Source organism: Molothrus ater, chromosome 19 (assembly GCF_012460135.2).
Source record: "Molothrus ater isolate BHLD 08-10-18 breed brown headed cowbird chromosome 19, BPBGC_Mater_1.1, whole genome shotgun sequence".
Classification (NCBI taxonomy): domain Eukaryota; kingdom Metazoa; phylum Chordata; class Aves; order Passeriformes; family Icteridae; genus Molothrus; species Molothrus ater.
The window spans coordinates 195381-207963 of NC_050496.2; the positions used below are offsets into that span (position 1 = coordinate 195381).

General features: G+C 43.7%; 1 protein-coding gene across 2 annotated transcripts in view; it reads left to right on the forward strand.

Annotated features, from left to right (window-relative positions):
* Window positions 1-12583, forward strand: part of LOC118693726 (protoheme IX farnesyltransferase, mitochondrial) — a 95785-nt gene that overhangs the window by 76819 nt on the left and 6383 nt on the right. For both annotated transcript variants that reach the window (XM_036394530.2, XM_036394531.2), the window contains exon 6: window positions 3216-3448. In XM_036394530.2, the coding sequence (XP_036250423.1) occupies window positions 3216-3448 (233 nt within the window). The remainder of the gene's footprint in view (window positions 1-3215; window positions 3449-12583) is intronic.

Sequence of the window (12583 nt, forward strand, 5' to 3'; positions counted from 1 at the left end):
CAAACAACGTGAGCATGGACATGCACACTGGTCCCTAGAAGACATAAACTAGTTGAAATCAGAATACCCTTTAAACTGCTGTGATTTAAACCTAGGCTCAGTCTTGTCTTAAAATCTGTAGTGTCACTGAAGCAGAAAGAGCATCACCAGTGACTGAAATCTCTCTACATTTTCCTCAAATATTTTCTTTCTCGCAGTGAGGAATTGCTTATACAAGTTTCCATGAGAGTGAGTTGAATTCTCTTCTACCTCATTTTCCACCATTAAAGAAAAGTCCCGATTTCTCATTGCAGTGTCTATGTGATGCCAAATAGTATTTTAAGAGGCAGAAATAGCAAAGCTGAATCATCAGATCACAGTATGACTTTCTAATCTCAGTTGGAGTTTTAGGAACAGGCCTTTGTAAGTCAAACAATTACTCTTCTTTGTTGAGGAAACACTAGAGAGAAATAGAAAATGTGATACTCCCAGGATGTCTGAGAATAAAGCAGTTCAGCTGCTTAAGAGGAACCACCCCATTGACTTTATGCCCTCCCCCGAGAGCATCAGGACAATTATAGACACTGTTATAGACACTGATCAAACTGCCTAAATTGCCCAGAAAAGTTGTGGCTGCCCCACTCCTGGAAGTGTTCAAGGCCAGGCTGGATGGGTCTTTGAGCAGCCTGGTTTACTGGAAGATGTCCTTGCCTTTCAAAGAGGGATTGAAACAAGGTGGGCTTTAACGTCCCTCTCAACACAAACTTCTGTGATGCTGTGGTTACATACTGTGCCTCCAGGAGCTCCCCTTAAAGAGGCAAAAAGGAAGAAACTGAAAAACAAAAACGTGTTCTCATCTATCAGGATCACAGCAAATCTTTTGAAGGTCTCAGCCGCCTAACTTCACCTCTCCCTTTTGATAAAGCCGTATTTTTAAAGATATTTTTCTGATCCGTTGGTTGGAAATGAAGGCAGCAGACACCTGGGATCAGGGCTGGCACTGAGGGCCGTTGGTGCTGCAGGGCAAAAAAGGGTTCATCCATGCAGGAGGGCTTTACACTCCCACCCTTTGCCTTCCTGTCTGAGAAGAGACATGAAGGGCTGGTGCCTGCTCATGGAGGGTGGTGTTCGTTTAAACTGGGGACATGTAGATAAGTCTTCACTCCTTATTAGTGAGAAAAGTGCTCGTTGCATTAGATCAAACTGTGCCCTCATCTATGTCTGTGAGCCCTGCAGGGTAGATGTGGGGAACCCAGCCTCATAGAATCACACTGGTCTTTTGTTGCCTCGAGAGTGAGTATTGTGTGAATCTGGTGTTTACTGTCTGACTGTATTTTATTCAAGAATCAGTCAAGATAGATTTGTTTAACCAGGCCCAGTCAGACTTTCACTACAGAGGGGCAACATCTACAAAGTACTCTGGTGTTTGTGGTCAGTATTGGGACCATTGGCAGTACAGATTGTGTTTTGCAAAGGAGCTCCTGCACAGGAGCACCACAGGCTGCAGAACCAGAGAGCACAGCTCCATATGGCTCCTTTCCTGAAAACAGCCTCAAATTTTATACATCTTATTGTTAGTGAAAGGCAGTGACATACCCTCCGTCAACTCCTGCTGTATTGGTAACACCAGGGGTGGTAATGCTGAGTAGAAATGTGTTCTCTACACACTGCATTGCCTAAAATCTCTTGATGGTTTAGAAAAGCTGGATAAAATTACTTAGTCAATTTAAATTGAAGGCAGATCTTTAGCATAAGATTTGCTCATTTTAGTTCTTCCAGGTATTCAGGATCTCTGTACTGTATTGGTCTAACAAATATCTTAAATATAAAAATTTGACTGGTAGGAATTTTTGCTGATAGAACTCCCATAAAATTCATCCCCACCAGCAAATTTTTCTTATTTTCTTATGAGGAAATAATTATTTTCTTGGAGCGGTGCTTGCAACACCTATTTTAGGGTTAAGGATTTGACCAGAGGGCAGAGTGGATTGTAGAACACAAAGGCTTCATGGTTTTCAATTAGACAAAAGGTGTAAAGGTAAACTCCATGCAGAGACCTTCGTTGCAAGCACACACATTTTCTGGTTTTACATGGATGACTGTAAGTGTGTATTTAGCCACATGGGTTATTAAATACAACTAATGTAATGGCATTTTCCTCCTTTCCAGAGCTTACCCACACCACATTATTTCTTAGGGGCTTTTAGTTCTTTCTTCCTATTATACCAAACACCTCAAACAAGCGCACAAGAGGAGATCCCCACCGGCAGCAAACATGTTGATCTGGCGCAAGGAACCACAGCTAAAGCTTCCTTAGGGTTGTGGCATCATGCTGCCTGTCAGGTGTGGCTCCGGTAGCCAAACAAAAGATCCTTGTTCATCCTATTTGAATGTTTATTGTGGAATTTTTTAGCAAAAGTTTACATAGCTCTAGCCACTTTCTGACAGATTTTAATATGAGTTTCCAACCTTCTCTGAGCTCTCAGCTGATGCACAGTAGAAATGCACAGAGTTAATTTGTTCCACTGTTGGTTGCTGCTTTTGACCAAACCTAAAATATCTTCAGTTAATTTCAGTCATGCTTACAAGATAGCCACTTCTGATTCTGCTGCCAGCTTTGTTTGGTTGTGCTTCCTCTGCTTAGTACAGTGCATCAGATAATCGGGGGTGTAGAATGTTCAGACTTTTTTCAGTAAAGTCAAAGAATACTTTATACCTATTGATGTAATTTCAAAATGATTGAATGTACTCCTTTTCTCATAAATGCTTATTAATTTTGTGTCTAACCCTGTTGCGTTTTGAAGGATCTGTTGCATAACTGCAATCAATTAAAAATCTGACAAACTGCAACCATTTTCATTTACTCTAAACTCTGAGTGCTTTTTCCAGTGGTTTAAATTCACTAAAATTAAAATGAAGGAGGAAGATGTGCTGAAAGCAGCAGTTCTCCATAAGGGAGAACAGTTCTCCATTACTTGCAGAGCTTGAGTTTATTTGGTGAACACAGTGATCACAAGATTAAGAATCACCTCCATTGCAGAGCTGTAGCAAGGTTGTCTTCACATTTTGGAAAGGCCTTTGTTAGGATGGGGGCTCAAACAGGAAAATTTAGGATGGCTGAGTAAAACAATAACAAAGAGTCAATCTTACTTTTGGGGGGGAGACTGAAGGGAAGGGATGGCAGCCATTCTCTGAGGCCATCTCCTGCTCAGCATGTGCCACATGTCTCCCCACAGCCCCCTGCTCGCTGTCTGCTTTGCTGCGTCCTGTGGAATCCCAGGAATTGCCCTGCTCACACTGGGAGTGAACCCTCTCACCGGGGCCCTGGGCGCCTTCAACATCTTCCTCTACACGTGCTGTTACACCCCCCTGAAGAGAATGAGCATTGCCAACACGTGGGTGGGAGCTGTTGTTGGGGCCATTCCCCCCGTCATGGGCTGGACTGCAGCTACTGGGAGTCTGGATGCTGGTGAGTATAAAACCCTTTCATTGGGTGAGTGGTTGTCAGGATAACGAACCTACTCAAAAGGCAGTAAACTTTGTTCTTTATGTTCTTGACCTGACCAGGCCAGGTTGGACACAGCTTACAGTGGCCTGGTTTAGTTGAAGTTGTCCCTGGCCATGGCAGAGGGTGGAAAGAGGTGATCTTTAAGGTCCCTTCCAACCTAAACCATTCTGTAATCCTGTGGTAAGGCTTTGAAAGCAGCTAATTTTGGTAACATTCTCCTTACACTCTCCTGGTATTTCAGGGCAAAACAGAGCTGATAAAGCAGCATGACCTATTTGTGTTCTGACCATCTTAAAAAAATCCAGAAGGAAAATAGCATATTTGATGTTCACATAGGAGAAAATGTTACATAATTTCAGGATTCGAATCGTGTTCAGGATTAAAACCATATCCAGTAAGATCCAACTTGCAAGGGACTTGCAGTTGGAAAATTCCTCGATGTGTTTTACAGTCTTTCCACAAGCCAGAAAATATCCTGGGAAAATTAATTTATTGGTGTATTTCTTAATTACCCATTGCTAAACTCTAAGTTACAAATGCTCCTTCCCTCCTCCTTGAAAAGCAAACGAACATTTCTATTTTAGTAGCTGTGAACCACTTTTACATCCCTTGTAAAACACTGATCTCTTCAGCAGCTCAACTCTGACACAATCAGGCCTTGTTTTTCCTGCCAGCTAGAAACTTAAGAATCAAAGTGGCTCCACAAACTTATAGTCTGAAGCAACTAATGAAGTGCAATTAATAGGTCTGTTAAGAGTTGGTTTAGCGCACACTCATCCCACAGGGGGGCATATTTAAGGCTTGAATAATACTTTCAACAACAAGGCTTTTAACCAGAAATTATCAGAATTTTTGCAAAATCTGTTCTTTATGCACTTCCTAATAAAAGTCAGTCTGAGTTGGCTTTGTGTCCACATGTTCCCACACAGATCTAAACCAGAGCAAGGATGGAAGGTGTTGTGGGTTTTTTTTTCATTGTGTGCTGCTTCTATACAAATATTTTCTTCTCTGAAAGTTACTTAGACCTAGAAATTTTATGTTAAGAGTATGTATAGTGTCTTGTGTTAGGACTGCATAACAGACATAGTTAGCAGCTCTGTACTTTAGAAGAGAAGAGGGAACATGACAAAAAAGGCATTGAGGGGCTGGAGCTTGTCCAGGGAAGGGAACGGACCTGGGGAAGGGGCTGGAGCAGCTGAGGGAGCTAGGTGGGGGGGCTCAGCCTGGAGAAAAGGAAGCTCAGGAGGGACCTTCTGGCTCTGCACAACTCCCTGACAGGAGAGGGCAGCAAGGTGGGGGTCAGGCTCTGCCCCCAGGAAACAAGGGACAGGATGAGAGGAAATAATTTCATATCATTCTGGCTGCAGATACTTAGACCTTGACATTGTTTGGGGATTTCTGTGATGGTTTTACCACTTTATTGCAGAGTTGGTGTCCAAAGATAACTCTCATATGCCTGTGCTTCACCTGCACAGTTCGGCCTGGAGGAGCTGGAGTGCAGAGCTGCATGTCTCCAAAAGCCCTTGCTGTAGAGGCCAGTGAAAGCCCATCAGGTTAAACTGGCACTGATTGTCATTATCTTTAATTTGTCAACTTGCTCTTTGAGGTCTATTTCACAAAGAGCAAAGCTGTCCCTGTACAGCAGCAGAGAGGGCAGCAGGGAACCCCACTGGTGGCCAAGTAAGCTCTTCCTCTCTAACTTGCAGCTAAAATGTGGTTACGTGTCCCTGTGCCAGCTCTGCTGTGAAGGCAATGATGCCACCAGTGAAAGATGCTAACTTTAAACCACCCAAGCAGAATTTGTCAGAACACAATAATCTGATGCACAGTGTGTTATGTATAGCTAAAACTTTTAAAATCACCTCCCAGTCTGTGTCAGGGAGGCCAGGCAGCTTATTTAATAGAGAAAGAAAGGTTATCGAACTGATACTGGTGTTTGTAATGAAGCACACCTGGGGAGAGTCCTGAAAACAGGGACTGGAATGTAAAATTTTAGTGCATTTCAGTATCAAATGGAAAACAAAAAAAACACAACACAAACCCTACAAACACTTTTACAGAGAAAAGAAATAACTAGAAGAAAATGATGGCATTGTAGACTATGATTTTCATTTTTAAACATTCTACTTTTGCAATAGGAGAGTTCAGCCCCTGGCAGCATCATATCCATGCGGAATACAGGCGTGCATCCATACACAATACGCAGACCCGTGTCCCTTCCCTAACCAGCCTGGTCTCAGTTGTTGAACTCATTAATAATATGTAATTAGTGTGGAGACTTAACCTAGTTCTAGGTAGAGGTGTGAAAATGCCTTTGCACCTCATTTTAAAAAAATCATTCTACTCGATAACAAAGAGGAATGTGAAAGAAGGGAGGCAGGAAACTAATGAGAAGGAAAGTTCTCACCACTAATGTGGTGGGTTTTTGAGTTTACATTTTCCTGTGGATTTTCTCTCCTTGTAATCTTCTCACAGCAGCCACATTGTTGTACATGTTGCTGGTTATAGGGAAAACAATATTTAAGTGTAGCCCTTTCATTACCATTTCTGGGCAGCTAAGTGTTAAACTGTTGTTTGTAACAGTTAGGACAGCCATGTCTGCTTCCTTCAGGAGTTCCATGACATGGATGCTGTGAGATATTTTGTCCTTTGGGAGAGTTGGAGATGGTGCTTTAGAGAGTTGAAGTTGGTTCCTCGTTTCCAATTCCAGAGCTAATAACAAAGTATCTCAGAGTGGAGCAACCTTGTTTTAATTTGTCCTCATTTTGTTTATGACTTTTAAAGATGAATACCTTAGCAGTTTCTTGCACCAGAAAAAAATACTGTGTATTTACAGATAGAAATCTGGGACCCTCATGTTTCCAGTGATGCAAATGCTTGCTGTAGTTTATAGAATACTCATAGAATCATAGAATGACATGGGTTTGCAAGGAACCTTAAGGACTGTCCAACCCCCTGCCATGGGCAGGGGCACCTTCCACTAGGCCAGGATGCTCCAAAACTCATCCAACCTGGCCTTGGACACTTCCAGTGATGGGGTAGCCACAGCTTCTCTGGGCAGCCTGTGCCAGAGCCTCACTGCTCTCTGAGCAATTTCTTACACTATGTATTTTTGCAGATCTCCTGGTACTTCCCAGGAATGTTTGGTTCCATTTCTGCCCCAATAGGTAACTTCAACTCTATGCTCCTAAGCCTGATTGAACATCCCGCCCCCATCCCTGGATTTTGTGCCAAAGTAATTTAGGGAAAACCTCCCATTTCAAAAGCAAAAGATAAGATTATCTCTGGGAAGATGTGGAATTCTTTGTTGTGGGTTTGGGGGGGGGGTTGTGTTTTTTTAATGGCAGCTGTTTGAAACCGATGAAAGATAGGGAATGTTAACATTTCCTCGCTGGGGGAGTGAGTGCAGGTGAGACGGTCAGAAGTGCATGATAAATGTAATTTATCACAAGGATATCACTGCCACATATCTGGGGTATTTATGCAGAACTTAACTGCCAGCCTGTGATCTGCAGTAACACGTTTGCTTCCTTGAAAGCAGATTTCATTGCTCTTTCTTGGTACTATTTGTTTCTGAAGAGATTTGTTTTTCTAGTAAATCAAGATACCTTGAAATTATTTTGCAAGGGAAGGACTATAAGGAAAAGAATGACATTCACTTAAAAGCTTAAGTGATAGCAGAGAGACAGGAAGGTAAGTCAAATTTGGCAGTGTCCCCTGTTCTGTGCCAGATCCCCCTCCTGCATGGGATCCACAAGCAGAAGAGCTCCTGGCTGTGCCGCAATGCTGCTGAGCTTGTGCACAGAAAGAAAGAAACAGAGCTGTTTATTCTGGTGTGTAAGAGTGCATACATGCTTTAAATTGTCCTCACTCTGCTGTTCTTTATCCCTTGACTAATGTCCATTTAAACTTGTTATTTTTAGTTAACAGAACACTGAAACTGGAGTAGATTCAAATGCCACAGCCAGGAATTTCTTCCTAATATCAAATCTAAATTTCCCTCTCTCAGTTTGAATCCGTTCCCCCTTGTCCTGTCACTGCATTTCCTGATGCAGAGTTGTTTTCAGGCTTCCTTGCAGCTCCTTCAGATCCTGGAAGCTGCTGTGATGTCTCCACACAACCTTCTCTTCCCCAGGATGAACACCTCCAGTTCTCTCAGCCTGTCTCCATAGGGAAGATGCTTCAGTCTCTTTATCAACTTTGTGGACTCCTTGGGTCTTGCTCCAAAGGACATGGTCCCATGTCCTTGTTATGCTGGGAGCCCAGGAACTTTTGTAGTTCTTCCACTGACCGTGCTCTGCTCGGGCTGGATCCCGCCAGCAAGCAGGATCAGTGTTGTGGAGCGGAGCAGTTTGGTGCCATGGAGTTCATACAAACCACCCAGTGAGATGGAAGTGACAAGCAGGGCTCCTCTACCTAATGTGCTTATCAGCTAAAGAGATTTATTCTGAGTAGGTGGTGGCAGAACAGATAAGGGCCCTGACAGTGCAGAAGACATTGCAGATCCACAGTGGCCCAGGAGCCATAGGTATTACTGCACCAAAGAATATTTATCTAAAGAGACTGTTTAGTTTATCAGATGCTCCACTCCTGGTCTCGTTCCCCTGAAAGACATCTTGTACTGATTTTCATTCATTTTCAGAAATTTAAATAATTCCTCGGGGTATGGAATTTATAGACTCAGTATCAATTGTAATCATGTGGAGGCTGATTTTTAAATTGCCTTTACTTTGTAATTCAAATTGTGTTGTATGGTAGACATTAATTATGTCAGCCAGCATCTATTTACAAAAGGGGATTTAAAAATGGGCAGTTCTTATCAGCTAGTGACATTTGGCAGATGGATGGTTTCAGTAACAAAAAAAGGAGAATAGGAAAGAGGGGGGCCTGTGCCCAACCTGCCAAAGGCTGGAGTCTCTCATACTTTCCCTGGTATAGCACTTGTCTGCCAGGAGGAAGGAGAGCAAAACAACAGCTTAATTGCATGCAAAATTAGCTTGAAGATCTTTGTGTCCCTTCCAGTTAAGCACTTGGAGCTTTCAAAGCCCCTTGATGTGGGAGCAGGTCTGGGAGCCAGCCGCCAGAGCAGGGCAGCTCCAGCATCCCACTGCCGGAGGAGAGGAGGCTCCGGCTATAAACTCCCACTGGTAAACTCAGCTTTTCAGGGTTTCACTTCCCCAGATGAAAGAGCAGAATTTGTGGTCTGTTCCAGAGGAAACAGAGATATTCATGTCACTGACATATGAAACTTGGAGCTGGGGGCCCAGGAGTATGCTTTGTGGGGGTAAAAACTGTAAAAATGAGGCAGAGGGACAATACTAGTGAGCAGCTGGTCTGAATTTAGGACAAAAGCCAGTGGGCTATTTTTTTCTTCCTTTCCATCTTCATAAGAGACAAAAGAAATGGCAGCTCCACTGCTGGGGCACCTGGGGACCGACCCCACAAGTTCACAGGCAGTATGCCCTTTGCCTGGTTCTCTACCCTGTGTGTGGCTGATGGGGTAGCCCTGAGCCCCTGGGTGTGAAACACAGCACCCACAGAGAAATCAGGATGGGGGGATCGGCAGGAGGGACTTGGGGGAAAGAGGTGGCTGATGAGGAGCCCCTGCCTGGCTCTGCACATTTGCAATCCTCTGCTGAGTCTGGTCCTTTGGTAAATGCTTCCTAAACATATTTGCAAAAGACTATATTTTCATCTTACCCAACAGGCTCTTCTTTTATGGCATCTATTGCTGGGGTTAGCTAAGGCGAGTTATATATGGAATTGTTTTCTCAGCCTTGCCTGTGTAATGAAAGGTGTTTCCCTGTGAGGCTTTTGGCTGCAATAACCTGTTGTGTGTCACACAAGAAGTGCACATGCCTGTGTGTATCCATACACACACAGCTTTTTTCTATGTGGCAAGCATACCTCAGGACATCTGGCTTCCTTCTGTTAAAGGCAGAAGCTGGGAACACTCTCTCAAGGTGAAAAATCCCACAGCCAACTTCATTTCCTATTCCTGGTGGATGCTGAGGATCCTTTTGTTTTGCAGACAAGTCAAACACATGGCCAGCACCCCTTTGCCTTTCAGTGCTGCTGCAGAGGAGTCTATTGCAGCCCCTCGATGCTCCTGCTCCACAGGCCTTTTGTGCCATCCTTCAAAAGAAACAGCTATTGAAACCCCTGACCATGAAGCTTTTGAGTTCTCCAGTGTTTTCCTTGTCGCCCTTGGTTTCCACGATGGTGTAACCTTGGAGGGGCACAATGCAGGCTGGGCCGTGCATCCCACAGTGACAGCCAGGGCCATTGTCCCAGCCCAGGGACCTTGTGTGCAGCTTTAGAAGTGACACTTTCTCTTTCTCCTCTCAAGGCTGCTTCGCCACTCTCGTGCCATCCAGCACAAGCAGTAGCATCTACTTTTGTTTTCCAGTGGAAGCAAAAGTGCTGATTGTTGTCCTGCTGTGGTGCTAATGTGGGTAGAGCAGAGGGAAATTGCATCAGTTTGGTTAGGGTTAGTGTCTAGGTAATTCCCAAATGTCTTTATGTTTGAGATGGCTGCATAATTGCAAATTAGGATGTAAATTTTGGCAAGCTAATCCTGTTCCTAATTCTAAAGACAGTGGGAAGAAATAAGTAGCTGGTAACATTTCTCTTCAGAAGGGATGATATCAGGACAGTATCTTGAACACTTGTAACTCGAGGTCACTTGATTAACAATCATTTTCCATCACCAAAACGAGCTGAAGCACAGGCAGTAATGATTGTACCTTCCAGCTCTCCTTCACAAACAGAAAATGCACCCAAGAGCTGGACAAACCAGTCCTTCCGGATCAGGACATCACAGTGTGTTCTGGCCATGACTCTCCAAACCACTGTGCATCTTTGTACCAATACTCCCAAATAATCCTGTAAAATTGTGTTGAACCTGAAGTGGGCAACTAGGCTTTGACAAGATTTTAAAATCTTTCTTTACCCCCAGAATTGCTCACAGTTACAAATCTCCAGGGAAGACTACTGTGTTAAACTTCTGGATGAGCACAGAAGAAAAGACAGAAAATAAAGGGTTTGGACATGTACTCTCTACATTTCTTGTCAATTTAACATCCTGTGAAACTTACATAGGACCGTGGTAAAGAGTTTGGGACTGGTTATGTTAAAATTTCTTGTAGAAAAGGTGGAGAAGGCCGCCTGAGACAGCAGGGGTGCTCACAGGCAGGTGGATACAGCTGGACCAAGTCAAACCTCTGAGCTCTAATCTACCTTGTCTGAGTTAAAGAGGAGTAATTTGTTCAACATCTTTTAAGGGAAGAGAGCCAGTTGTGTGCTATCAAGTAAAACGGTGTGTGGTTGTTTCCTGACTATGATCCATTAAGAGGCTGAGCTTACACTGCCAAACCTTCCCCTCCCTACAGCAGCCAAACCCATACCCGTTTCCTAGAGACAAAAGGCCAGTGCTTTCCTCTCTTAAGTCACAGCTACCAATGTCTGGAAATAATTTTAAAATTCCTTCACATTATTCAAGGCAGAAGAATTACTAAAATTGTGCTTTAAGCAAAACAGCATTCTTAGGTTGCCAAGGCAGTAAACACCAGCTTTGGGAAATGCAGTTAAGATTTCAACATCTGTTTTGGAGCTGATATTTAACTATTCCATGTTTATTTTAATGCCTGGTTGGCCACTTTCCTGTTATACATATGCAGCACCAGAGCAAAGACAGAAGGAGCAAGTCTGTTCTTGAACTGATGCTACAGGTAGCTCCCGTTCCTTATTTTTTTGTTTTATTGATTAAGTGCATAGGTGTTTGTCCTGTGCACTTAATGTCTGCAGCCTGAACATGATCTGAGATGTTGGCAGAACCCTGTGCAGTGGGAAACCACTGTGTGTTCTTTACAGTACAATGAGAAGGGCAAGAAGAGAGCACATGTTGTTCCTTCCTCTGCAGTGTGTTTTCAGGAACATGGTGTTGATACAGCAGTCCCTGCAGATAATCTGGGACGTTTGTCCTGACTCGTGTGGACAGGCCCATGTTCGCCTGCTTTCCCAGGCTGGCCAGACTCTAGCTGATCCTGCTGCTGAGTCTGGAGCTTCCACAAACACACACTGTGCTCCAGCCTGTGCCCCCCTGCAGTTCAAGGACTTTTCTTTGCTGGAAAAACCCGTCTTCAGAAATTTTTTGAGAGTTTCAGCTGGACCATTGCAAAGTGTTGTGCCTCATTTAAGCTGAAATAATCCATCTCTGGGTGAAACCATCACTGTGGCTCCATGTGCCAACTGGACAGGTACAAAGCTCTTTGATGATGAAAGGTATTGCCAGCATGAAAGAGGCATATTTCAAATTGTTACTTAAGAGTGCCGTCCTCAACACGAGACAGGCAGAATTCAAACATTATTTCTGCCCTTTAGTGGTTAAGAAGGTAGGTTTGCAGTCCTCAGGTTGCTCAGTTTGCTCAGAGTTATGTTGGCACTAGTAACTCAGCAGCTGTATGTACTTATTCTTTCTTGAGTAAATGTTGTATGAACTTGACCACTATCCTTTATGGGACATGAGAAGTTTGGGCAACTGGCATTTGATCTGGAGCTTTTAATCACTGTGTCACTGATGTTGGTGTGAGCTCAGGGTGGGCAGGACAAGGAGCTGTTGATGCCTCAATGCTCTGCTCTCCTCTCCAGATGTTAACCAGTGGTCAGAGCCCATAGCCTGCAAGGACTTACACCCAAAAAACCATTTTCCAGCCTCCTCCTCTTAGGGGCTCTTCTTGCCCAAGGACTTAGTCTGGCTCCTGCACTGACATTGCTCTCTCTCATCTGAGATTTGGACCATCCAGCAAATGGGATCATCATAAATTGCTCTAGAAGGAACAAACCATGAAGTTTGAATCATGATTTATGAAGAGCCACATGGCCTTCTTAACACCTTGAAGAGCAGAACTTTAGAAGGGTGTGCTTCTTGCTCTTGTAATTCTGAAAATTAGACTGTCAGCTGCTGCAGTTTGCAAACCTAAAGTCACTATTTCCTTTTGGAAGTCTCATCTCACAATTATTTTGAAATCTCACCCAAATTTATTGAACTGTAAAACATCCAAGCAGTTGCTGAACGACTGTGAAATTTAGTGTCCT